Raw genomic sequence first — 27872 nt, 5'->3', positions numbered from 1 at the left:
TATCACACTCCCTGCAAGGGCCAAGCATAGGACAGACTGCGCACAAAAACAATTCACAGGGAGGCAGGGATCCTGGTTTGGCTTCATTTTACCTAGACCATGGTGTGCCAACTTGATCTCTGGGTGGGCTTACCTCTCAGGGACGGCCAGGTCCAGTGGAAGCGAATTCAGCCCGTTGGCGGTGAGATGGAGAACTTTAAGGTGGGGCAAAACTCCCAAGACCTGGACATCCTCAGGGGACAGGTTGTTATACGATAGATCGAGGACCTGGTGTACAGAAGAAGCAGACTGTTTTGTGGCAAAGAGAAACAAAAACCCAGCCACCTAATTAACAAGGGGTGGGCAACTTTGGTGGCTCCAGGGTCCCATTTTCTGCAAACCATAAGGGGCCTCCCGGACTGCCCAAAATGTCCAATAATGATGATGATGATGATGTTTAGATCCTGTGGGATTTCTGGTTCCAAACAGATAAACACCATGAATGTAACACAGCAGACATAGTAGTAATAGAACCAAGAAATGACCGGATCATTGACATTGCCATTCCAGGGGACGCCAGAGTGGAAGATAAAGAATTGGAAAAACTAACCAAGGACAGAGACCTGGCCATCAAAAGATCTCGCCTCTGGAAGAAACAACCTTCCGTGGTCCCCATCATCATCGGGGCTTTGGGAACAGTATCAAGAAACTTCACACAGTGTTATAAGCAGTTGCAGAGCTCAGAAATCACACCATCTGAGCTACAAAAATATTAGGAACAGCATACCTACACACCAATACTTAGGCTTTTGGTTAAAACTTGTATCTGTTCTATAATACCAGTCAATGTTTTTATAATGTTGACTGTGCCTGGAGTTTTTGAATAATATTGTTATACCATCAAGTCTGACTTAGAGTGACCCTTTTCCAGGTAGAAAGAGTATTCAGAAGTGCTTTACCCTTTCCTTCCTCCGGGGGCGCTCTGGGACCAAGGTACTGCTGGCCCAAGGCCATCCAGGCTGGCTCTTCTGGGAGGCACCGTGGGGGGAATTGAACTCCAAACTGAAGCCAGAAGTGACTACAAATTCATGACCAGTTTTGAAAAACAGGCAGTCGAAAGCATTAAAAGGTGGGTGACCTTATTTAAGTGGTTCATCACCATTGCCGAAGCTTTTAGATCTAGCTGCAACTGGAGAGGGGGGGAGGGGGGGAAACAGGCTGAATGTTTCCTAAACAGGGTTCCTGGGGGAGGCACTTTTACCTGCCTCTCCCCCGTGGTGATGATCCAGTTGCATTCAACCCCAACCAACTCAAATAAGTACCGTTTTATTCGAAGGAAGCCCTAATGGCCCATTTTCACAGATGCTTTACAAAGAATCTATTCGAGTGGTAGCCCTAAGTCTTCAGAAACTAATTAGTTGCATTATCAACATTATCATCATCATCCTTTAAGAAGTCGTTCCCCCCCTTCACTGTTATTCAAAAGTGACTAGAACAGTTCCATTTATTGCGGTCCCCAACCTCGGGCCTCCAGATGTTCTTGGACTTCAACTCCCAGAATTCCTAGCCAGCAGAGGTGGTGGTGAAGGCTTCTGGGAGCTGTAGTCCAGGAACAACTGGAGGCCCAAGGTTGGGGACCTCTAGAGGGTTTGGGGGAATCAAAATGTGACAGGGTGTGAGCTGTGGAACACAACCACTACCCTGTAACAATAAAAGTTACAGGGATGTCACAAAAGGAATGAGAAAATGAAGAGCCTCGTGGCGCAGTGGTTAAAACGCTGTACTGCAGCTAAAACTGTGCTCACGACCTGGGGTTCAAATCCCAGGTAGCCGGCTCAAGGTTGACTCAGCCTTCCATCCTTCCGAGGTCGGTAAAATGAATACCCAGCTTGCTGGGGGGGGGGGCAATGTGTAGCCTGTATAATTAAAATTGTAAACCACCCGGAGAGTGCTTGTAGCGCTATGGGGCGGTATATAAGTAAAAAAAAAAATTACCAGCACTTGTTATTTTAACATTTCAATCAAGTGCTAGAGATTTCATGTTTATTTCAGCACACAATCTTTTCCCACCTGAGACCTTAAGGGAGGCTATATCAAAAAATCTATATATTCTAAAAAGGAATGCTACAAAGTCATTCCAATCCTAACCTGGATCATATGAGAACCATACATACCACATCTCCTGATGAGTTAAGTTAAGGGTGCCAATAATTTTGGCCAGTGCTTTTTGGGGTTTCTGTGTGGGATTGTATCAGATTTGACTTTTCTTCTCTGTTTTTGTGTGTTGTTCCAAAGCAAACCAAAGAAATGAACCCGTGAGTACCAACGGCAAATATTTTCTGAGAGAAAGGTTGCCTTTTCAGACAGAACGGCAAGGGTGTCCAATATTTTGGGCCACGACTGTAAATTGCAGTAATTCCAAGTAATTCCAAAACTTGTTGATTCTGTACAAGTGCTATTTATTGACATCGTTTCTAGGTTTCCAAACTTAAAAATATTAAATCCAAACAATACCAAAAACATTTGATTGCGGCTATACAAAATCCAGACAAGAACTTTAGTCCTGTTTGAATTTAATGGGGGGAAAAAGCATTAAAATAGGAGCTTTTGGCATACAAAGGAAGAGAAAACATCTTCAGAACCCTTTGAAAGCTACTGATAAAAGTGGGATTGAGCGTCAAAAACGATGGGGTGTTTAACTCTTTCTGTACTGGCGGCTCATTCCTTCTCTCCATCCCAGGACATTTGTACAGAAGATGCTGGCTCCCCCAGCTTTTGCATGGAAGGAAACCCCTTTAAATCTTACTTCCAAGTGTGGAAAGTCTCCAGCGTTGATTTTCAGATTTCTCAGGCCGTTCAAGGAAAGCTCCAATTCCCGCAGCTCAGGAAATTTACGGAAAGCTTCTAGACGGGCATTTCGAGAAAGACAAAGGACAAAGTTAATGGGACAGATCCGTCAGGAGGTGGCCAGCGTTTTGGATCGGTGGGCAGGAATGGATTGATCGATGGACTTAAAAGGCAGCTTATATCATTAACAGACAATTTGTAAAGCTAAAAACAATAAGTATACAAATATGAATCATTACAATCATGAAATCGTAAACAAGCAATATAAAAAAAAATACAGTCAAAGCAGTCATGCATAACAATAAATTTAAAATTCCCACTCAGGTAGCCAGTCAGTGAGGGAAAGCCTTGCCTGAAGAGAAAGGTCTTTTTTGCCTGTTTGTGGAAGGACAGCCAAGATGGGGGCCAGCCTCGCCTCCAGTGGCAGGGAGTTCCACAGTCTAAAGGAGCAGCCACAGATAAGACCCTCTGCTGTGTTCCCACTGAAGGTGGTGGGACTGAGAGAAAGGCCTCTTCTGCTGATCTCAATATCCAGCAAGCACCCAGTAGAAGTACCGTACTCAAATCCCTCCATCATCATCTGTATATCTCTTTTACAATCTATTTGCATGGACACACAACACACAAATGAGAAAAGGTGTGGGAAGCAAGACTTCGACTCACAACAGAAGTATCTACTGTACTTGGCATAATGAAATAAATTTGGGGCCAGGGGCACAGCTCGGAAAGGTAGCCTATTTTAACACGGATTTCTCTCTTAAACGTGGATTTATTTATTTGTTCCATTTTTACCCCGCCCATCTAGATTCGGGAATCTACTCTGGGCGGCTTACAAAATACAGTGACAATTAATTTGCATTAAGCACACTAAGTATGGGATGATTTTTACTGAGTGAAAAGCATGCAAGCAATCTCATTTATGCCATCTCCCCAGTAAGGATAGTCAACAGTTTCCAAGCCCCAGCTGTTAAAGGAAGCCGCCTTTCATACAGATGTGAAATGAATGTCCTCTACCGAAGCTAACAGGAACAAAATATAAACCAGAGGGTGGGAGAGAGATATCCAAAAAGACGAGGAAATAGGGGTAAAGAAGGGGTTGGAAGGGAGATGCCGTCAAGTGGAGACTTACAATAAGATCCATGCTTCGAGGGAACTTAAATGTCCCCTCTGAAGGGCATGATATGGACCGTGTGGACTGCAAGGGAATGAGGGCAGACGCGGAAGAGAAGGCCACTTTGCGGTTAAAAGCAGAACCTACGCTGCGTTTGCTGCTCCTCAGTTTCCGACACCTCAACAAAAAAACAAGCAAGGGCTCATGAGGAAGCCGGACTGGGCAGACTCCAAAACCTCTGGAGCAACAGGCGTTCGGAAAAGTCATGTTTTGCCAGCTCCTAACTGCAACGCTGCCCTCGTGTCGGTTCCACTCAGCTCAGTAAACGAAGAAGCCCGATGTTGGGATCAATGGACACGGCTGTGCTTCCCTTACCTAACGTCAGCAGATTTTCCGTGGCATTGATGTAGGCAACAGAGGTAAACGCCACAAAGTCTTCTTCTTTGGCCTGTCAAAAACGGGAAAGAAAGGAAAAAAGAGCTCCTTGAATCCTCTCGGGAGAGAGGTGGGCGACCAACAAAATCAGTTGCGTTGATAATAAGCTCAGTCCACATTTTCTAGCAGCAGGATTTAGCCCAATAAAGGTTCCAGGAAAGCCGCTTCTTCTGCTATCTTTGGGAAAACAGCCAGAGGCGATGGAAAAGGAGGCTGTTGGAAGCGTTGACACCTGCTGCGTCACACAGAGTTCTGCTCTGCATTTTAGAATCTGGATGAACGGCATTGCCGAAGGTCCTGCAATCATGAACTGCAGCACTTCTTAGGGTTCAAGTCTTGCCTAGTCTGGGGCAGGCACCTAAAGCACAGAGGGGTGATCATGGCTTTTCAAGACGAATTCAAAGAAGCTCAGGAGTTCCTCCATAAATGTCCAGGCGCTTGTTTGCTGAAAAGATCAGCAATGGCAAAGAGGCACCAGGTATCTGATCGCTCAGATACAACCCCACAAGTAGGCAGGTCTCGGATCACTCCTGATCCTTCACCCCCTTGCAACGTACGTTGGCAAGAGCACGCTGGACAAGTTTGCTCTTTGCTAATGAAAAGCAGCCATGAGACCAAGGAGGTACGTAAAGTTGTGGCCCTACATACCGGTAGGTCTACACTGCACAGAACCCCGTGTGTGTTGCAAAATGGGGACCTGGACGCCGTCTTTCCCCGTTTCACTTACTCAGAAGAGTTCCTTCTCAGATTCCCATCTCCCTGCTGTTGGGGAAGCTGAAATCCCAAAAAAACAAAACAAAACAAAAAAACACTTTGACAAGATCCTGCTGCTGGCTCTTTACCACCAACTTTCCTAAAGTGGCTTCTAAATGTATATCAGATCGCAATGGATTTTTTTTAAAAAAATCTAACAAAAATAAAGTAAGAGAGCACCAGGATTAAAAAACTGCAGCTTCCCCCCCCCATCAAATGGATTAAATGGAGAAGAAAAGTTGAACGTTAACATCTATCGACCGCCCGACTTAGTAGTAATCTCCACTCGGAACGGCCGGCATTGCAATAAACAGAGAACTGTATATTGGATCACACCAGAATAAAATAAAATTCCCGTTTTGCATCTTTCTTCCAAAAGTGAGCCTCCCCCCCCAAAAAAAACCCCATCATAACGCGTCCTGGGCATCTCCGTGGTGTTTGTCACGCAGCATTTCCACCCATCTGGGCCCATCTTGACTCACCGAGACAAAGTTTTGGTTGCTGATGTTCACCGAGCAGAGATCCGACGGGATTTTCACATGGTGGAGCTTAATCTGGAAATAAGAAGCCAGAAAATGAAAGATTTGGACAGACGGTCAAGTGAGGCAAAAAGAAAAAGCTCTACGCTCTTCAGAAGAGCCATCGGGTGGGCCTCCTTCAAAGTGATCCGTCCATCATCCATCTCCTGGCCTTCCCCAATCCCAAATAGAGCAGTCAAAACGATGAAGGCAAGGAGCTTCTTAAGAGGGGTTTCAGGCTCTGTTTTATTCTGGGGGGAAATACTGTAAGTGCCGGAGGGGATGTGACAGAGGTGGAAGAAGGGCACACGGCACAAGTGACCGGAACAGGGCCCAAGGCAGGATGACAGCCACAGCCCCACTGAGACATTTCTTTTCATAGCCCATCATTTTCTTATGGTGGAGAAAGGTATACGTGGCTGGAGGAAACTGCTTTGGAGTGTGACTGGAGAGTCAGTGGGCGAGAGAGACCAGAGCTTGGAAACTTTACATTTGTGAATGGGCGAGTATCTGTCTATCCATCCGTCTGTCCAGCTGTCCATCTATCCGTCTGTCCATCTGTCTGTCTATCTGTCTATCCATCCCTCTATCTCTCTATCCCCCCATCCATCCATCCATCCATCCATCCATCCATCCATCCATCCATCCATCCATCCATCCATCCATCCATCATCCCTCTATCTCTCTATCCATCCATCCATCTCTCCATCCATCCTTCTATCCCTCTATCTCTCTATCCATCCATCCATCTCTCCATCCATCCTTCTATCCCTCTATCTCTCTATCCCCCCATCCATCCATCCATCCATCCATCCATCCATCCATCCATCCATCCATCCATCCATCCATCCATCCATCCATCCATCCATCCATCCATCCATCCATCCATCCATCCATCCATCCATCATCCCTCTATCTCTCTATCCATCCATCCATCTCTCCATCCATCCTTCTATCTCTCTATCTATCCATCCATCCATCTCTAGCTCTCTTTCCATCCCTCCCTCCCTCCCTCCATCCATCCATCCATCCAACCAGTCTATCTGTCTGTCCATCCACCAATTGGTTGGTTTATTCCCTGCCTTCCTCCTTAAAAGGGCCCAAGGTGACTTACATCATTAAAAAGACAATACATAAAACTAAAAACAGTAAGTACCCAAATACTAAAATGGATTAAACCAGCCTTACATTAACAAATGGTAATAAAAATCAATACTAAAAACACATTTAAAAGCAAAGGAACACAACAATCCAGTTTGAAAAACCCCACTCAGGCAGCCACAGTTATGAAGGGAAGGCTTGCTTGAAGAGGAAGGTCTCCTTTGCCTGCTTGCGGAAGGAGAGCCTAGACGGGGCCAGCCCGGCCTCCAGTGGGAGGGAGTTCCACCGTCTCTGGAAGCAGCCACAGAGAAGGCCCTCTCCTATGTTTCCCCCACCAAACAAGGCCGCGAGGGTGGTGGGGCTGAGAGAAGGGCCTCCCCTGAGGATCTTAATGCCCAGGCCATAGAGGGTGATATGGTCTCTCAGACAGGTGCAGCAGTCCCTAAACAAGCTCTCTCTCTGCTTCTTCCTCCTCCTTTTGAAAGTTACTTAAAATCATCCAACAAGACACTCAGATTTGCTCCAGGATGTCTGAGAGAGACCACCTGCCCAGCAGAATGCACGGTCACCTTCCATTTCCCACTCACCAGGTGACTGCCATCCAGGGTTTTCTCATCCAGATGCCGGAGCGTCAGGACACCTTCCGCCTTCCACCTGACCTGCGAGGCTTTGGTGCCAAAGAGCAATTCTATCTTGGTTTCCTCTGCTGTCCGACGCGCCACTTGCCAGTGGCCGGCCCCTGAAGGGGACACGCAAGGAGAAGAACCCAGCAGTCAACAACACACCGAGAAACGTTCACCAGGGATAGAGTTTGTCCATGCCATGGCGTTTCCTCTCGTTGTTCTGGGTCATCCTAGTCATTTTCTGCTGCAAATTTGAACACATAACCCAAAATTGGCCTCTACAGGGGAGAAGGCGTTCACTGCTGGTTATACTGGGATATCCCATGTTGCTCCAATACCACTTGCCCAAATACATCCAAAATCGGTCCCTGATGCCTCACTCCCAACACAGAGGGTCCTCTCCTTCTGCCTGTCCCCTCCACCCTCTTTTAGATGGTTACTGTCCTTGTCTCCTATTCTTCCTCCATCCACACGGCATGGAGAGGTGGAGACGGATCAGCAGTGAAAATGCTCAAGAAGGAAACCTAACCAAAGCGCACCCACACCCACAATTCAGCACAAAAACAAAGCAGAACTAAGGTCCACCCAAGCAGAGCCCACACTGGGGTGTATCAAACCAAAACCCAAAATAGAATGTGTCACCACCCAGCTGAAGCGTTTTAAAAAATAAAATAAAACAGAAAGCAAGCTTTTTATAACTCTGTTGATGCTCATAGAATCATAAAGCCATAGAATTATGGAGTCGGAAGGGGATGCCAAGGCCATCGATTCCAATCCCCTGCTCAAGGCAGGAATCCCAATCCAAGCTGATCTGACGGAATGATTGTCCAGTTATCTCTTGAAGGCCACTAGTGGTGAAGCCCTCACCACCTCCAAAGGTCATGGGTCCTATTGTCATACTGCTCCAACAGTTGAGAGGTTTTTCCTGAGATTCCACCGACATCTGGCTTCCTTTAACTTGAGCCCATTGTTGCAGGTCCTGCACTCTGGGATGATCAAGAACAGATCCTGCCCCTCCTCTGTAGGCCAGCCTTTCAAGTCTTTGAAAAATGCTCTCCTCCCTCCCCTCCCTCTTCTTTTCTCAAGGCTAAACAGGCCCAGTTCTTTCCATCTTTCCCCCTCCTAGGGCTTGGTTTCCAGCCCCCTGATCATCATCCTTGTTGCCCTCCTCTGGACTTGTTCCAGTTTGTCAGCATCCTTCTTAAAGTGTGGTGTCCAGAAATGGACACAATATATACTCAAGGTGAGGCCTAACCAGTGCCGAATAGAGGGGGGGACCAGCACCTCATTTCAGTCTTGTGTCACGTGGACATTGCGATGTGGCACCAGCATCACGGAGGCAAGGAAATTTGATCCAGTGCTCCAGGTGGCCGGGCTCTCATATAACCAGGTATCGAGATACAACATGCCTGGGCTTAAAGAAGCCTGAAAAAGTTACTTCTCAAACCGGTCCGTGCACAGATAGCTTTAAGCAGCAACCTGCTTGCACATCCAGATATTTACCTAAGCGTATAAGCTCTTGATTTTTTTCCGATGACTATCAGATGTCAAGATACTTTACCTTCTTGATCTCTGGGGCGTAAAAGACTTCTGGCAGGAAAGCAGTTGGTTGGAAAAGAGTTGCCATCATCCAGTTTATACATCCCTGTGGTGGCCATGTTGTCCCACCAACATTCCTTCAGAACAAATAGGATCGTCGAACAGTTTGCTGGAACAACAAAAGTATTGCACACAGGTAAACAACCTTTTAAGCTCTAACGCAGCACTGTGAGCAAGAGAAAGCAATTTCGTGGGCTTATTTTCAATATCTGAAATCAGTTCTACAATTCCATTAAAAGGTAGGTATATATAAAGCAATTATGGTGGGGTCTGGCTATATGTCAAGCTCCATATGCTCCCTAGTAAGACTTAGGGTGCAACTACATAACAAGAAAAATACAAATTGACCGGCTGTAAAGTCGCACCTGGAAGTCAGGTAAATTTGCATTAATTGGTCACAATGTGAGAGAGGAGGACACTGACAAACAGTCTTTATTGCAGCTTGTTAACATAGCTCTGCTGTAGGCCTCCTGATTTCCAGGAGCCATAGCAACAGCAGAACTACCTTAATAAGCTGTAAACAAGGGACAAATAGTAATTTCCTCCATTCTCTCTCTTTTGTGTCAAACAGTCATAGCACAACAGTGGTGCCTTGAAGCCTTAAAAAGAATGAAAGAAAAGGAAATGACATTCTTTGCCAAGATCCAGTCCTCCCAGTGTATTAACACTGTCCCCCAACTGGAATCCCACTGACCACCAGCACACACTTTTCTGCATCAGTTCAAGAGATCACACGGCCTGAACCAATGTGAATGGATCTGCCATGGAAAAAAAGGAGACACCCCAGTGACAGAGGAGAAAAAAATTACAGATGGGAGAGAAGTCTTGGCTGATTGGCACTGGCTTTTCCATCATGAAGTCAACAGGAAAAAAATGAGAATTGAACTATTCCATTCTCACAGCATTTCCTGCACTGTATGTCAAGGCGGTTGCACCCTTGGGCTGAACAGATTGGGGAATCATCTGTTCATCATCATCATCATCTTAGAACTGCAGAGCTGGAAGAGACCCAATGGATGGATCATGGAGTCCATCCTGCACCCAGAGGTCGAAAACATTGAGCTGTCTGTACCCAAGAACTTGATGCAATTTCCCAGTCTCCCCAATTTATACACCTGCCTTTTGGGAGTGAGGGGGTGCAACTCCTCCCAGAACAGCCTGTATCTTCTTGGACTCGGGAACTGCCCCATCAATAACGCTCAGTCTCGCCAGCATCCACTCTCTGCTTACGGGCCCTTGTATCATTTTCATATCATTTTTCTGGACAATCGCAACCCATCATCACATGGCCCACAGCACAAAGTCTTTGCTCCTCCTGACTCTTTCCCTTTGAAGACCAAAAGCAGGAATCTGCTTGGTTCCTGCTGATTTGGTTCGTTTCTTTTTCTCGTGCTGCAAGATGCTGTGTACATGGATTGCACTGAAATCTCACCAGCAGATCCGAAGCCTGGTCAGCAAGGTTTAAATCTGACATCTGGCCAAGATAGCCTGCATTCTGCAAGCGGGTTGCATATTTTTAAGGGCTGTGGTCTGGGGATACGAAGTTGCCAATCAAGAAGGAAAAAAAAGTCAGGGTGCTTCAGTCAGGTACAAAGACCTGTCTAGTCTCTTCTGGTCAGCCTGACCTCTCCAGTATCTGACACTGCTGTCTCTTCCCAACTGATAACCCAAGCCTGGCTCTACCACTGAGGAACAAATCACATATTAAGGAAAATGTTTATTGTTTATTGTTTTATAATTGTTACTTTGGTATACGTATATGTTATTTTTATTTGTCTGGAAGTCGCCTAGAGTGGTTGCAATGATCAGATAGGTGGGGTATAAATAAAATAAACAAATAAATAATAAAATAAATAAAAATGCACATTTCTTGCTCTTAGAGCAGTTTCCCACCAGACACGCGGTTCCTTCAAAGCCCCATGCTTGAGCCTACACACTTGCAAATAAAGCCCAGGTTTGCCTCCCAATGACCAATCACAAAACAAACATAGGATGTGACACTCAGCATCACGTAATCTCCTGCAAGAATTAACAGTCATATTTTCTTTAGTGCAGTGATATCCTAAACTGGCTGAAAAGATATCATCCTGTTGGCAGGTGAGGAGTAAGTTCATGTCGTTTCCTGCTCTTGTATTTGAGAAGGAGACAAGCAAAGGTCTACTTCCCTACTCTGCAGCATAGCTAAGCTATAGGATTCACTGCCAAGGGGATGTGAGCAGCTGGCCACCAACGTGGGTGGATTGGAAAAGAGAATTAGAGTCCTTCCCGGAGGTTAGGGCCAAGATCAATGGAAGGATGGCTCTGCAAGCAAGCCGTAAACAAAACAGACCGTTGGCTGCTTTCGCACTCGTACCCTGGCTTCCCAGAAGCGAACAGTTGGTCACTGTGTAAACAGGAGCCTGGCCGAGATGGGCCTTTGGTCTGATCATCCCATACTACTCTTTATCATCCAATTGTAGATGGGCCAGGTTGTGAGAAAACCAGTAGCCCATCACCAACCAATGAGATGTGGGTTTGAGTAGTTATTATTTATTACTTTATTGATTTGTTTTATTGATGGGTCCACTTTTCTCTTGATAAGGGGACCCGAGGCAGCTCACCATATTTAAGGACTAGAATTAAAAACATAATAAGTTGCCCAATGAAAGCAATTAAATTACAGTATACACAAATTAAAATGCTCTAATTAGAAGCAGGTAAACATTAAAAGAGAGCTGGACCATAAAGAAGGCTGACCGCCGAAGAATTGATGCTTTTGAATTGTGGTGCTGGAGGAGGCTCTTTTGAGAATCCCCTGGACTGCAAGGAGAACAAACCTATCCGTTCTGAAGGAAATCAACCCTGAGTGCTCACTGGAAGGACAGATCCTGAAGCTGAGGCTCCAATCCTTTGGCCATCTCATGAGAAGAGAAGACTCCCTGGAAAAGACCCTGATGTTGGGAAAGTGTGAAGGCAGGAGGAGAAGTTGATGACAGAGGATGAGATGGCTGGACAGGGTCATCGAAGCGACCAACATGAATTTGACCCAACTCCGGGAGGCGGTGGAAGACAGGAGGGCCTGGCGTGCTCTGGTCCATGGGGTCATGAAGAGTCGGACACGACTTAACAACTAAACAACAACAAGCAACAAAGCAGTAAAAAAATTAGAAGCCAGTTCATTCCTGCTATGCCAGACTCTCTCTCTCTCTCTCTCTCTCTCTCTCTCTGAGTCATCAATCCCCCCACTCTCCAAACGGCAGGACAGTAAAGGAGAAGTCCTTGTCCAAAACTGTGGTTGTAGGAATGACCGCTCCTTGGAGACTAGCACACCTGCTGCTGTGACACATCACAAAGGGCCCCCCCTTCCCAGCATGCCCCGAGAAAAAGCAGAGGAGAAAGCAGCATGGCAGCACAGCCCTGAGCAACATCAGCCATGCGGGTGACACATGGCATCGTGAGGGTCAAAATCACCAAGCTGGGGCCGTGCCGTTACGCCCCCACCCAGCGCCAGCAAAGAGGGACTTTGCCATCAGCCTCACATGCCAGGAACAGCAGGATCAGAGTAAGCCCAGGGCAACGGGGTGGGTGGGTGGCGGGAAGTGATGCCTCGTGGGCACACCACACAACCGGAGCCTCTAAGCGGGCACCACAGGTTGAACCTCAAAGACACAAGATTTTAGGTGGTATCAGAGCCACGTCCCCTTCGCAGGTCATCCCAGAAAACCGATCTTGATGTGATCACGCATTCAGACAGCTTGTTCTCATCCTCCAGGGATGCTACTCGAGAAACCATCTAGACCAGCGGTTCCCAAACTTGAGTCCCCAGATGTTCTTGGACTGCAACTCCCAGAAAACCCAGGCCAGCACAGCTGGAGGTGAACTCCTTCTGGGAATGGCTGTCCGGGAACATCTGACTCACCCTAGGTTGGGAACCATTGATCTAGACCAAGGATCTGGTTTCAGAGCTTTTCCAAGCCTGGCCTCGGGTGGACCAAGAAACTGGCATCCAAATGGCACCCCGGCCGCATTCTATCCAAATCCAGATGGACAGGACCGAGCGACAGCCAGATTATTTTGCTACAGGAAGCAGGAAAAACCCACAGACACGTCTCTCCGTTCCTAACAGAGGAAAAACAACAGCAAAGGAATGCCGTAACCATTTGCGGCCTGAGCCCGCTGCCTCTTTCTGACTAAGAGCAGAACTGACATATCAAACCTTCAGCCACCTGCTCAAGGGTGTTGCTAATCACAACACAACAGAGATGGAACAAATTACTTTTTTTGGGGGGGGGGTCCTAGGAGTGCCACAATGTGCTGGCTCCTAAGACAGAGCAGGAGCCGTAGCCCCCTAAAAAAAAGCCTTCTTTCTCATATTTGCAAAACTGATTTGTTGTGTGATATCTAACTTGTCACACTGTGAAGACACCTTCTTCTCTTACATCATTCTGTTTACCGCTGTGGTTCACTTTTGCCTATTCCAGCTAGTGATGGCCAGGGCTCCAGGGCCTCAGGCAAAGAGAAACCACTTCTTGTTGTTGTTAACACCCAATTTCGGTCCCGATTCTCCGGCAGGAATAACAGATAAGACGGTGCATCGATCAGTCTATATGTAAGCCAATTTATTAAAAACATATAGCTGGACTCCATTCCTAAAAAGCGGACCGGGAGGCCCATCATACATTTGGTAAAGCATTTTATAAGTTTTCTTACACAAAGTACAATAAGCACAGCATCCCCTATTGGTCTCCTGAACCCTATAGGTGCCTGTTGGGTCATCCTATTGGATGTGATAGATGTAAGAAAATATCCAATTTGTCATCCCCCCCCCCCTTTTGGACCTGTGGGTTAGTGGCTGCCAAGTTTGTGAATGTGTGTGACCCATTGTGCAGCTTATCTTTAAATATGTTAATGACGGATTATGAGCCATCTGAGTTACGGTATGTTACAGTCTTTGCCTGAAACGCTGTTGGCCTTGAAGGGGGGGGGGTTGGTCCTCACAAAGCTGTGTCAGTTTAACAGCAGTGTGATAAAGTAGGAATGTTTCTGTGAGCGCCAAGCGGGAGGGGTCAGGAATGAGGATACAAAATACGTACATTGACTATAGAAAATGCATATAAAGTACAGATACAAATTGCATGTAGAATATCATTATAGTAAGGAAATAGTAAGAACTCATATTTCAATTACAGGTACAAGGTATGATTACTTGTGTAAAATACTGATTATGAATGTTAAGTACATGTGGATCAAAGAGCATGTGTTGTCTTAAATTGTAAAGCCGGTACTTCGTATATGTTATATCAGAATCTTATTCTTGCCCCCTATCACTGTTGCTGTTGAGTCATGTCCGACTCTTCGTGACCCCATGGACCAGAGCACGCCAGGCCCTCCTGTCTTCCACTGCCTCCCGGAGTTAGGTCAAAGTCATGTTGGTCACTTTGATGACCCTTTCCAACCATCTTGTCCTCTGACATCCTCTTCTCCTCTTTCCTTCACACTTTCCTAACATCAAGGTCTTTTCCAAGGAGTCTTCTCTTCTCATGAGATGGCCAAAGTATTGGAGCCTCAGCTTCAGGATCTGTCCTTCCAGTGAGCACTCAGGGTTGATTTCCTTTAGAATTGATAGGTTTGTTCTCCTTGCAGTCCAGGGGACTCTCAAGAGCCTCCTCCAGCACCACAATTCAAAGGCATCAATTCTTCGGCGGTCAGCTGTCTTTATGGTCCAGCTCTCACTTCCATACATCACTACTGGAAAAACCATAGCTTTGACTATGTGGACTTTTGTTGTCTAGGTTTGTCATCGCTAGGGTTCTGGCTACAATCTAATATTAAAAAAATTCAACATGTAGTACTTCAGGGCAGCTTTGACTGCCAGGAACTGGTCATTATTTCACTTGCTTGATCCCCTCTTGGTAACTGATGTTCCTATTTTTTAAAAAAGGAGGTACTATAACAGCCTTTAGATCCAATTGACCTGCTTTCCAGCTTTGCTTTTAATGGCCTCAGTGTTCCAGCTGGGGAACATCTGGCAACAGCCACCCTGCAATTGCCCTTGAATTATGCCTCTCCTCCTCAGGGGATGCCCAACAGGTGAGAGGAACAAGCCGCACAAGATTTTTCCTGCATTAAAAGATGGGCCATTCTTTTACGGTGACTGCCCAATTAACCTGACGCTAAAGAAAAAGGAGAGTCTAAACACTGCAGCAAATGTCAATCTAAACATTAGAGGTGGATGGAAAAAGCAAATCAAGGTCACGGACAGGCTGGCGACCATATGTAGGTCTCCCATCCCTGCACAAGTGAGTCATAACACTTTGCAGAAATTAGACCAGGTATGACCTCAGGGATCCATTTCCCTGGTGTTTCTCTTCTCCCGTGCCAGCCTTGTGCCACTTTTTAACTAGCATTTGCTGCAAGTTGGAGGCTGCTGAGAAAATAGGACTTGGGTAGCCATGTGCCTCCCCTTGGAGGCTGTCAGGGTCGCCTAATAATCCCTCCAAGGAAGAGCGTTTAAAAACAAAAAGGTGGAGACACTATCTATCTATCTATCTATCTATCTATCTATCTATCTATCTATCTATCTATCTATCTATCTATCTATCTATCTATCTATCTATCTATCTATCTATCTATCTATCCTTTCCTTCCTTCCTTCCTTCCTTCCTTCCTTCCTTCCTTCCTTCCTTCCTTCCTTCTTATCCATCCATCCATCCATCCAAAATACCTCCACCTTGTCTTTCTTGTTAAAAATCATCCAAGGCATCTATCTTATTGCATTAAAAGATAATGTTTAAAAGCTAAAAACAGTAAGTATATAAATACTAAAAACGATCAAACAAATGCCACACTAAAACAAGGTAAACAAAAGCAACACCAAAAACACATTCAATGCTGTGAGGTAAAACAATCCATTTAGGAACCCCACTCAGGCAGCCCGTCACTAAAGACAGAAGAGAACGGTCTTTGATTGCAGACAGAGAGCCAAGATGGGGCCAGGCTGGCCTCCAGTGGGAGGGAGTTCCAGAGTCTAAAGGAACAGCCACCGAGAAAGGCCCCTCTCTTGTGTCCCCACCAAAACACACACCTGTGATGGGTTTGGGACAGAGAGGAAGGCCTCTCCTGAGGATCTTAACACCAGCCGGACTAAAACCTTACAAATAAAGCAAGGCTTTGAGTTCTCCCAAACTCTTCACAGGGCAAAGTTGATGCAAAACGAGGCCAGTTGGATCGCCCGGTGGCTCCTGACACCAGACGGCCCAGCGAGACCCGATGGGATGGGCAAGATGCCACACAAAACCATCCTTTCAAATATTATCCATTTAGTCTCTCTTTTAATGGTTTAGTAAAGGTATTACCCACTCCAGACCTTTGCAAATGCTCATCGCACAGGGGGGACTTGCTGAAACTACAGCTCCCACCCACCTATTAAAGAGCCAGTGTGTAGGTCACCCAGATGTTCTTGGACTGCAATTCCCAGAAGCCTTCCCCACCAGCTGTGCTGGCTGGCCCAAGAACATTACTTGGTAGCAGGAACTGTTGAGACCTGAGTTCAAATCCCTGCTCAGCCAAGGAATTGCACAGTGATTAGTTTGTCAGTTAAACCAGTCCTTAAACATCCCACCTATTTTGAAAAGCACGGAACAACAATCAAAGGTCCAGGAGTCCCGTACAGTAAGTAGGACTGAAGTATCCATGGGGGATGGGTTCCAAACCACAAACACCCCGCGGATGCTGAAAAATGTGGAAGGAGCGAACTCGATCCATTGCATGATCTCTGGCTCCTTCCACACTCTGGAAATCCATATAAATAGGTATTTCTGTGCGTGGGGGGTGGGCGGGTTATTTAATATTCTCAGCCAGTGGATAAGTGAATCCGCGGATACCGATCCCGCGGATAAGGGGGATTTATGGGCGACTGACTGCCTTCCCAAGCATTTCTTCACTCTGGCCCTTTTATCCAGGCTTCTTCGACCAAAGAGATGATTTTAGCGAGTCATAAACGTCCCTGTTCCTTCTCCCTTCACAACCACCCCGCGAGGTGGGCCAGGGCTGGCCAAAGGGGGGGGAGGGTTTTTGTTGTTAAGCAGGTCACGTGACCCCTGGACCTACCCTAGACTGAGGAAGGCACAAGCTTTTGGGTGGGCAGGGCACACCACAGAGTTCTAGTCCTCCAGTGGCTAGAGCGGCAAGCGCCCCTCTCCTTGTCCTGGATTGCTGGCGGGATCCGACCCCCCCGACCCCCCAATTTACCTGGGCTTCGGCCTGCCGGGGTCAGGCGAGCCCTGGGCGAGGGGGGAGCCGGCTCCCCGTTTCCTTCTGGACTCCCACCTTCCAGGCCCGCCTCGCTGCCCCCACGTTCTCGCCCGCCCCGTCCGTAGCCATAGCAACAGGGAAGCTAGGAGCCCCGGAGGTGTCGGGCGGACTACGTTTCCCAGAGTCCTTTGCCATTTCCCAGAGTTCTGGCGCCTCTCCGCCGCCTCCTGTTCCCCCCTTTCATTCTTCGCGGCCGCGTTCGAAACTACGCCTCCCGTCGTCCCTTGCGGCCCCGGCTCGCTCTCAGCCAATCGGCGGCGAACAGGTCGCGGAGCGAGGAAGGAGGAGGCAAGATGGCGGCGAAAGGCTTCGGCGGCAGCGGCGGCGCGGGAGGCGGCGGCGGCGGCGGCGGGTTCTCCAGCGGCGGGGGCTCGAACAAGAACGGGATCCTGGACAAGGTAGCCCCGGCTCCGCGGGAGGGGGCGCCCTCCTGTTCAAGCGGGGGGGGGCGTAGAAGGAGGGCTTTGGGGGGGAAGACCCCCTCGCTCGCCCTCAGGCGCGCCCCCTTCCTTGGGCGAGGGGGCCTCGGGGTGTGTGTGCGGGTGGAGGGGCCCTCCCCTGCTCAGAAATCGCCCCCCCACCGGGTGCCTCCTTTCCCCCTTCGCGAGGGAGCCTCTGCTACCGTGAGCCTGTGGAACTCCCCGCCACAGGAGATCTCTAGGGCGAAGGGTGGGGGTGGCTTTCAGAGGGGAGGGGGAGTCCTGCTAGCAACCCTTCAAGGGGAGGGTTGGATTATGACACACTTTGGAGGGGGAGGGAAGTCTTTATTTATTTAGGGCTACCACAATGCCCAGAATGCTGGGCTGGGAAAAAGGGTTTGGGGAGTTGTAGTCCAAGAAACGGGGGTGTTCCAGGTGAGGCTGTGCACTGGCTTCACTTGGTCTTGTCTGCTGCAGAGCTGTGGGGCTTGTATTCCTCCAAGCATTATTCCACTCCGGGTCCCATTGGCCTCTTCCTTGCATGGGGAGGGATAATGGGAGGAGGAGTCATTTCTCTCCAATTTCTGCTCTTGCTAGGATTGACAGCAGATCTCCCAGATCTTGGCCACCAATGTGTCTTTTAACTCGCCCATTATCCCCTCCAAACACCCTCCCCTCTGTCAGAGATTAAACGCGGGAGGGGGTGCCTTCTGAGAAACAAGGGCACATTCATTGTGCAGACCATAATAGAAAGCTGTTGCTTTGACCATCTTTGCTTGTAGGTGTTCTGCTGCTACCCAGCTGTTGGAAGCAGAGTGCTGGTGGCCGGGCGGTAGTGAACAACCATCAGGCACGTTTTTTATAGAGAGAAGGGGTCAGCCAACTTGCCATGGAGTCTAGAGTTCCTGTAGGGTGCCGAGGCTGCAGGAAGCTGTCCAGAATTTCCAGTTTCACAGAAGCATCCTTCTCTGTTAACAGTTGCTGATGATAGCCAGTTGCTGGTGATAACCTCTGGACGCTTTTGGTCACCTGCCATTTAGGTATTATGCATCCCTTAGATCAGTGATCTCCAACCTTGGGCCTCCAGATGTTCTTGGGCTTCAACTCCCAGAAATCCTGGCCAGCATTGGCAGTGGTGAAGGCTTCTGGGAGTTGTAGTACAAGAACATCTGGAGGCCCAAGGTTGGGGACCACTGCCTTAGATCCCTTAGATCTGTTGGAGCTGAACTGGATTTTAATTTTTTTAAAAAAAAATTTTAATCCTGTATTCAGCTGCTTGGGGTCCTGCTATGGTGAGAACAGCAGGATATCAAAGTAAATTTATTCCCTCTGACATCTAGAACTGAAGGGTATCTGGCTTCTCGGGTGATTTTTAAAAACTGTGGATGAGACGGTGACTTTCGGGCCAAAAATTATTTTCAGACAGATGGCACTGGGTTAGTTCCTTCCTGCTTACTTCTGTCATGGAAATGTGTTTCTTAGAAAAATAAAAGCTTTCTGGCCGGAGATTAGACTTAAGAGCCTCAGAGAGGGGTAGACGACATGTTTCCAAGCTAGGAAGCGATGGGTCTGAAATTCTCTTCCAGTTACAGGCACTTAAACCGTCCCCATGGCACCGTCCTGTCTCAACAAGGATGATGTGTCTTTCTTTGAGGGTAACAGGAAGCCTTCGGTCGTGGTGGCAGTAAAAGGAAGGAAGTTGATGGCAAAGCTCGGACTGCTGCTAGTGATTGTGCTACGTTAGCTCTTAGAATCATGCGTCTGGCTGTTGTTGATCTACAGCCAAATTAAGACCGTTGGCTTCATTCTTCAATTGTCCATCTCCCTCTCATATAAAGTAGAAAATATGTGAGGGATTGTGTTATACAACCATAGAATAATAAAGTTTGAAGGGGCCTCTAATGCCATTTGGTTCAACCCCCTACTCAAGGTAGGAATCCAAGCCAAAGCAGAGCCCCAACAGAGGGTTGTCCATTTTTCTCTTCTACAGCTTTTGAGCACTCGCCACGTCTTGAGGTCACGGGTTCCATCGTCGTTTTTCCTGATACTGTATTCCACCGAAATTTAGCTTCCTTTAACTTGAGCCCGTTGTTGCATGTCCTTCACTCTGGGAGGATTGAGAACAGATCCTGCCCCTCCTCTGTGTGACTGCCTTTCAAATAATTGAAAAGAGCTCTCCTGTCTCCCCTCTGCCTTTTTTTCTCAAGGCTAAACATGCCCAGTTCTTTCAGCCTTTCTTCCTAGGGGTTGGTTTCCAGCCCCCTGATCTTCCTTGTTGCCCTCCTCTGAACGTGTTCCAGTTTGTTGGATTCTTTCATAAAGTACAGTGTCCAGAACTGGACACAGGGCTCTCGATGAGGCCTCACCAGTGCTGAACAGATAGGGAGTAGTACTTCACAATATTTTGAAACTAGTTCTGTTGATGCAGCCTAAAATAGCAATAGGTTGTTCAGCCTATCTGTTCAACCTATCCTTAACATTTCTCCTAACCTTCAAGGTGTTGGGATTCTCGCGGGGATCAGAACATACCTCCAGACCCATTCATTCCATGCCACTTTTTAATCCACCTGGATGAAGAAGGGCTTAACCTGACCAGCAGATTAACTGGAGTGCCCTTTTAGCGGATGTAAATGTTTCTAAAATCAATACATCTTAACTATTTAGTTGAACATGTTTAGTTGATGATCACAACAGCCAATGTGAAAAACAGTCTGATTCCGTGGCAGGGAAGAGCCACTGCTGAGGGACAGGACACTCACGCTTTGCCTGCGGGTTGAATCCCTAGAAGCTCCACTTTTAAAGGATCTGGGGAAGGACCAAGGAGAGAACAGTTGGCAACGTTGGGCCCGAGTGAGAAAGGCATAGGCTTGGAGGGGCTCCTTGGAATTGTTCTAGTCCAGCCCCTGCTCAGCGAAGGAAATCCAAACCTAGAGCATCCCCCAACGGGCAGCTGTCCAGCCTCCAGTTTGGCAGCCAGAGGACAGCCTTCCTCTGGAACTGGAGGGATTCTTACGTTTAATTTTTGGTTTTGTCTTGTTTTATCTCACGGTGAACCGCCCAGAGTGGTTGTGGTAGCCAGATGGGCAGTATAAAAGTCAAACGAATGAACAAACAAACTGTATCCGCCCTCTTCACCTATCTGTGCCATTTTGCTTCCCCCCCCCAAACAAGTAACAGGTTTTACAAAATGCAGCTAGCAACGGTCCTCAATCTCAGTATTAATGAAGAGAGATAAACAGAAATCCTCCTGCTTGTCTCTCTTCATTAACACTCGGGTTTCTTCAAAAATCTGCCTACCCAGAATTAGGAACACAGGTGACTCGGAGCCAAAGCTAGAAAGCCCCCCTGCTTCTTCAGAGTGTAGCCCAGTTGGGAGCTGAGCTGTGGCTCGGGGGGCACTGGTTTCTTTCTTTCCCCCCCCCCTCAGCCTCAGTTTTGCCTTCATAAGATGGGTATAACCATGCTTCATGTGCTCTTGTTTGGGCATCAGAAGCTTTGATCCGTTAGGAACTATGGTCTCTGAACGCCTGAAAGGTTCAACTGCTGCTGCTCCTCCTGTCCACCTGCATCGTCACGGGTGTTGCGGCCCAAATGATCTGGGTGACCCATTCTGCCGCCGAAGGGAAGTCGCGTAGGATCCATAAACTGCAAGAGGGGAGGAGGGGAGGGGAACAAGAGGAGAGCGGCATAGGACGAAGACTCCTGTGGGCATCCGTGGGGCAGGCAGGCAAGAGACCAAGCTCTTGTCCTCAAAGCCGGCTGGGTGTATGTGTGTGTGCGTGTAAGGCAACGCCACTTTTCTGAAAACTTTTCTGGTCTGTTCCTTTGTCTGGCAGTGGAAGATCGAAGACAAGCCGGTCAAAGTGGACAAATGGGACGGGTCCGCCGTGAAGAATTCCTTGGACGACTCTGCCAAAAAGGTATCCTTTCTCTCCTCCCTTTGCAAGGGTGGGAGAGCTAAACAAGAAGGACCAGGGGTGCCCGCAGATCCGTTCTAAGCCTCCCCGCCACCACTCACCCTCCACGGATGCTGAAAAACACAGAAATATGGAGCCTATATACATGATGTGGTCTCCGGCTCCATTGGTAAATACACCTTGGAAATACATAGGCCTCGGTATTTCTGGGGTTCTTTATTTAGTGTTTTCAGCCAGTGGATAAGTGAATCAGGAGATACCTGATCCCGCAGATTGCGGGCGGGGGGAGTGTGTCCTGTATTTTGGGACCTCGTTTTGTCACCCTTTCACCAGCCAGCTCTGAACACATGGACAGTCAGCTAAGTCTCTTTTTTTCTCCTCCTCTTTTCTTATTCTATCCCATCTTGGTACTCCTTTCTTAAATTAATTGCCTTAATTAATATTTTAATTGTATTTTTACATTTTTATATTGATCTATTTTATGCTGTAAGCTGCCCCGAGTAGACGTGGTCTAGAGGGGCGGGGTATAAATTTAATAAATAAATAAATAAATAAAAGGCATGTTTCTCTGCCTGGCTGTAAAACCGCTTGGAGTTCCTCAGTTCCTCTTCCTGACAGCCCCCCCCCCGTGACATCCATCTCCCGGGCCCCTTTAAGGCGTTCTTGCCCTTGGCCGTTGTCCCTTGCAGCTCATGCGTGGAAGGAGTGCTCCCTTTCGCCCACTGGGATAAGCATGCTGAACCCCATCCTTCCTCCTGAGAACGGAGGCTGGAAGAGAGGCTTAAGAACCGTTCCTGGCACTGCAGGATGCCTTCAAAGCACTCTGGAACACAAGACCAAACTGTCCCGATGTGGAAGGGTCAGAATCCAAGTGGCACACAGAGGACATTCAGGTTGACTCCATCGGGACACATCATCCGGTGGTGTCACACACAACCGGCACAGATGTCTCAGATGACTTGCAGGGACCACGTCTGTGCCAAGCGTGCTCTTCCGTTTGTGTGGCTGGGCATCTGCGTCTCACCTTCGTGATTCTTCTTCTTCTTCTTCCATCAGGTTCTCTTGGAAAAGTACAAGTACGTGGAGAACTTCTGCCTCATTGATGGCCGCCTCATCATTTGCACGATCTCCTGCCTTTTTGCCATTGTGGCTTTAATCTGGGATTATCTTCATCCCTTCCCCGAGTCCAAGCCAGTCCTTGCCGTGTGTGTCGTGTCATATCCTCTTCTGGGCGTTCCGTTCAGCTACCAGATTTCGTTTCCCCTTGGTTGGTTTGGCGTCTTTTCTGCCAGCAATTGGATCTAATTTGTATTTAGAAGTTGAATTGTCCGATGCTACCTCTAAAACAGGGGTTCCCAACCTGGAGTGACCCTGGTGTTCTTGGACTAAAGCTCCCAGAAACCTTCACCCACCCGCTGCGCTGGCCAGGATTTCTGGGAGTTGCAGTCCAAGAACATCTGCCACTCATCTAGAGCATCCACTCTCAGTGGGGCCCAAATAGCCTGCATTTGAAGAGGGCCACAGACTGAAAAAAAAATTATAGGGACGTGGGTGGCGCTGTGGGTTAAACCGCAGAAACCTCTGTGCTGCAAGGTCAGAAGACCAGCAGTCGTAAGATTGAATCCATGCGACGGAGTGACCTCCCGTCACTTGTCCCAGCTCCTGCCAACCTAGCCGTTCAAAAGCATGTAAAAATGCAAGTACTGTAGATAAATTGGTACCCCTACGGTGGGAGGGTCACGGCGTTCCGTGTCTAGTCGCGCTGGCCACGTGACCACGGAAGATTGTCTTCGGACAAACGCTGGCTCTACAGCTTGCAGACGGGGATGAGCACTGCACCCTAGAGTCGGACAGGACTGGACTCAGAGTCAAGGGCAAACTTTACCAAGGGTGCGAATAGCTTATTTATTTTTTTATTAGTTTTATTTCTATGCCATATTTCTCCCAACAAGGGACCCAAAGCGGCTTAGATTAAAACAAGAAACAAAGTGGGTTATAAAATTATTCCTGGTGGGCAGAAAGTGTGCAGAGAGAGAGAGAGAGAGAGAGAGAGAGACGTTCCTCACTTGAAATATTATGCTCGTCACATTTTAAAAGAATGGCGTCTTGAATTTGTGAATCCGTCTAGCAGATGGATGGGTTTTTCCCATTTGCTTCTTCCCACCTTTAATTTTTTTTAAAAAAATTTAATTTTCTTTCCATCCAAATTTATGGTGAAGCATGAGAATTTGCATCCATTTGTAATAGATAAATCCATGAGGTACAGCAGTTCCCAGCACAGAGGAGGAAAGTGTGGTAGATAGAAGAAGCCAGTCTGAAATAAAAAGGCAACAGCCTTGATCAAACGCTCCAAAAGCAGGTGAAAAGCAAAGTGCTTCCAGGCCAGATTTTCAAGGACAAAAACTCTGGATGGGTGAATCTTTTGCTTCTCTCTTTCTTCTGCAGTGGAATGTTTAAATCTCGAGGTCTTCCTGTGCCTTCTCTGAAGGTACGTGGAAGGTTTGGCATTTCCTTATGCCCAAAATGGAGCAAACAAAAGAATCATGCAGACATACTGGATATGTGTGTGTGTTTGTGTAAGTATTAGAAATTATTGCCCTTTAATGGTCCATGCAAAAGCAGCAAAAGCAGGGAGCCGGACAGGGGACAGATTGGATTTGTCTTCAGTGTGGAAGGGATGGCCACTCTCGAATTGGCCTTCTCAGCCCCACCAGACGCTGTTCCAAGTCCTCCATTCAGAGCACATTCCCATCATCTCTCGAGACTGGAGGATGCCTAATCTAAAAATCTAAATGGTCCATGCTACAGGTTGCTGTTTCAGGTTGGGCTTGAGCAGTTCAGGAACCATGTACAGGTTAGATTGATGTGCCCATCGTATCAAACGTTTTGGATGGCAAAGCCCTGGCAGAGTCGTGCCTCTCTCTCACCCAGGATTATCTTTAGTCTCAGACTTGGAATATTTTGCTAGGTTGTACTTGGTCTGCATGTCTTTTTTTCTTTAACCTTGCTCAACGTATTTTGTTATGATGGGGATTCTGACCATCTATACCTCATACAAGGAGAAAAGCATCTTCTTGGTAGCACACAGAAAAGATCCCGCAGGAATGGATCCCGACGACATCTGGCAGCTATCGTCAAGTTTGAAAAGGTACCCGCTTATCAACATCAAGAGCCACCCTTTGAATCAGACGCTGATTTTCTGGCTTCTGTTTGTTTTCTCTGCCATTGTGATATTTGGTCCCAGTTGCAGGTTTGAGCAGCCTCAGAGTCTTTGCTTTCACTTGTTTTGAAGGGAAGACAAACACTTAAGCTCTAAAAGTAGCCCACGCAGGTTTAAGAGGGCCCAGGCAACATCTAATGAAAGTGGAAGGAGGGCTACAGAGCAAGGTGTCTCTGCAGACTAGACGTCAGGGCTAAGGGGATCGAATGCTCCCTTTTCCAAAACTGTGTCCCAGCACATTGAAAGCATGTCTGAGGGAGACAGCTTAGGCTCGAACGTGTTCCTTGCATGGAGAGAGTCGGGTTTGGAGTTTGGGAAAATCTGCTTGGTTCACTGGGTAGCATGAATTCCAGAATTCCTTGTGGGAGTCCCAAAAAAGTAAACATTTCCAAACTCTGGGAGGCTCACATGGTGGGACTTGTGTGAGCCTGGCACCCATCATGCAATCTGCATGTAGCTTTATCGCCTTGCAGAGAATGTAGGGTGAAGCAGTGGTGTAAAGTTGAGAGAGCACAGAATTACTCCCCAAGCAGATGAGACCTGGCAGTGAAGTGACAGCCTCGGGCTGCTCCATTCCCCCTCTGGTTGTGCCTCGGGAGCAAACTCAAGGTGTGTGAGGCTCGTTTCTACCTGTTGCACGCTAGATATTTGAAATCCACATGACAAGCGAAGGTAGACGGAGCCCTTCCCTGTGGTTGCCACACAAATTTTATCAATCACTTATGTTTGCACCTGCCTATTTTCCGATGAGAACCGATACGGTCTCTCTGGCCTCCTCCCTCCTCTCTTTCACTCCCCAATAGCAGCATTTCTGTTCCTCACTCTCCAGGTTCGATGACAAGTACACCCTGAAAATGACGTTCATCAGTGGCAGGACCAAACAGCAGCGGGAGGCGGAGTTCACAAAATCCGTCGCAAAATTCTTTGACGGCAATGGTACCTTAGTAATGGAAGCCTTTGAGCCAGAAGTCTCCAAGCTGCATGATAGCCTGCTCTCAGAACGGAAGATGAAGTAATGCACCACCCCGCCCGGTGTCCACCGTCCCGCTGGGCTCGTGCTGAGTTTAAGCCAATAAAGCAAAATAGCAACGGATGCGAGCCTTAGTTTTTGTCCAGAGGTCCCCTCTCTCCTTCCCTTCTTTTCCTCTCTCTCTCTCTCTCCCTCTCCAGAGAAGAACGGTTTTAAAATTTATGACCTGCAAATTCCAGGTTAACCTTGGCTTTGTCTTGCTCTGTGGTCAACATCTTACCTGCTTTGACAAGGTGCTTTGCAACCAGTTTTGAAGTAGGAAAAGAAAGGGGCTGCTGAATCTTTTAGAACAAGCTCCCCCCCCCCCCCAAGTATGGTACCACCCAGATGCATAGGATGAGAATGCCAATCATGATAGTGTTGCCTGGGGATGAGTTGTATAACACATCTGGAGGACCCTAAGTCAGAGGCAACCGCTGTGCAAGTTTCTTCTCTTTTTAAAGCTAACAGTCCTTTATAAGGCAGAGTTCACCACAAAGGCCATGCTGATTTAAATAAATATATATAGATCTATATATGAAATATATATATTTTGTCCCATCTTCTGGAAGGGATTGACTCCTTACTTAATATCTTATGTTGGCAATTCAGGGCGCTGTATCCATTATTAAACAAATGTCCATTTTGAAGCAAGTTTTCTTTATTTTTTATATTTATCAAAGACAGGAAAGGGACATGCTTAAAAAAAAGCTTTTATTGGCTGGGGGAGAGACCTCGGCGTTGGGTGGGGAAGGTGGAACTATCCAGACTTGGAAGCGAGATGGGTGGGCTGGGGGTATTTCGAGAAAACTACAGAGTTTGAACAAAGAAATGGCAAGGAGTTTTAAAATGTACTTCCATGTGGGGAAGGTAGCTTTTTGGGGGGGGGCAGGGTCCATCTGGTGCACTTATTCATGCTGAAGAACCTTTTTCCCCCCCTTATATAAACTGCCGTTTTCTAAAATGTCTTTTTTCCAATAAAAGGAACAAACTTAAGTTTAAACACAGTGTGGATGTGTTAATGGCTGTGGTGTTCTAAAAGGGTGCTTTTGAGAAGGGGCAGAACCTTGCCTTATTTTCATTCTCGCCTGCAAACAGAGCTGTAAGGTGTTTGCGAACCATCTCACTTCGACATTTGTTACTCTTTGCATTTATTCATTTTTCCACTCTCAATTTACACGTTTCCCCCTATGCGGGCTGTTTGCTATCCATACCGTTTCTGTTAATGCTTGCTTCCCCTTTTCTGTGCTTTTTAACATTGTCTTTGCTGGAGATTTATTTATTAAATGGCTATGTTGCTCATCTAGTGGCAAGCCACCAGGTTTATTTATTTATTTATTAGACTTATATGCCGCCCATCTAGACATTATCTACTCTGGGCGGCTCACAACAGATAAAAGCAATTGACATATAAATACAGTTTCACAACAATTTAACAATAGACAGATATGCAAGATGGGGAATTAAAGTTAAGTGGTGCCCGAAGGGAAGGCCTGCCTAAATAGCCAGGTTTTAAGTTATCTTTTGAAAATGCCCAGATCTTGGAGGGGAGATTGTTCCAAAGATGGGGAGCCATTGCCGAGAAGGCCCGGTTTCATGTTTTTTCTTTCTGGATCTGAGGAAATGGGCTGATACTTGTTTGCTTTGGTCAGCACACAGACCTGCTAATGGGGCAGCTTGCCGTGAGACTCAATGGCCTTCAAGGTGGGCCATGAAGTTAGGACTCTGCTTAATAAGCAGGATGCATACCCTTGGAAACTGTCCCAAAACAGTTCAAGGCCGTAGTATTAAAAAATAATCGAAAGCCAAAAGATTTGCCCGGCGGTGCCATCTGGTGCGTTTCAACACATTAGAATAGATTGCTATGTTTAGTAATGTACATCAAATTGTAATGTTAAGAGTTTCCCTTTTCATTTGAAAATCAAATGGTTTTTCAGAGGCAAAATGTGCAACCTGGCTATTTGGCCTGTGTTCAAACACAAGAGTAGCAAGCCTGCAGTTAGCATTGCCCAGATGGACAGGGGAAATGAGATCAGCCCTCTTCTTTGT

The 27872-nt window shown here is 47.2% G+C and overlaps 3 protein-coding genes across 3 annotated transcripts in view; 2 read left to right on the top strand and 1 right to left on the bottom strand.

Moving 5' to 3' along the window:
* XRRA1 (X-ray radiation resistance associated 1) overlaps nt 1-9075 on the bottom strand; it is a 36268-nt gene extending 27193 nt beyond the window's left edge. The window contains exons 1-6 of the mRNA XM_078390234.1: nt 8929-9075; nt 7332-7483; nt 5608-5679; nt 4313-4385; nt 2786-2883; nt 134-267 (exon numbers count right to left, since the gene is read on the bottom strand). Coding sequence (XP_078246360.1) covers nt 134-267; nt 2786-2883; nt 4313-4385; nt 5608-5679; nt 7332-7483; nt 8929-9025 — 626 coding nt within the window. The 5' untranslated portion in view covers nt 9026-9075. The remainder of the gene's footprint in view (nt 1-133; nt 268-2785; nt 2884-4312; nt 4386-5607; nt 5680-7331; nt 7484-8928) is intronic.
* Nucleotides 1-27872, top strand: part of LOC110078166 (sialidase-3) — a 94053-nt gene that overhangs the window by 56602 nt on the left and 9579 nt on the right. The gene's annotated exons all lie outside the window — the stretch shown is intronic.
* Nucleotides 17494-26826, top strand: SPCS2 (signal peptidase complex subunit 2). The gene is made up of 5 exons (XM_078390236.1): nt 17494-17656; nt 21514-21597; nt 22651-22811; nt 24608-24742; nt 25644-26826. Exons 1-5 carry the CDS (start codon nt 17552-17554, stop codon nt 25828-25830), a joined length of 672 nt encoding a protein of 223 aa, XP_078246362.1. The 5' UTR covers nt 17494-17551; the 3' UTR covers nt 25831-26826.

Source organism: Pogona vitticeps, chromosome 3, assembly GCF_051106095.1.
Source record: "Pogona vitticeps strain Pit_001003342236 chromosome 3, PviZW2.1, whole genome shotgun sequence".
Lineage (NCBI taxonomy): Eukaryota > Metazoa > Chordata > Lepidosauria > Squamata > Agamidae > Pogona > Pogona vitticeps.
Note: the sequence above shows the minus strand (reverse complement) of the source record. Positions and strands in the feature narration are given on the sequence as shown.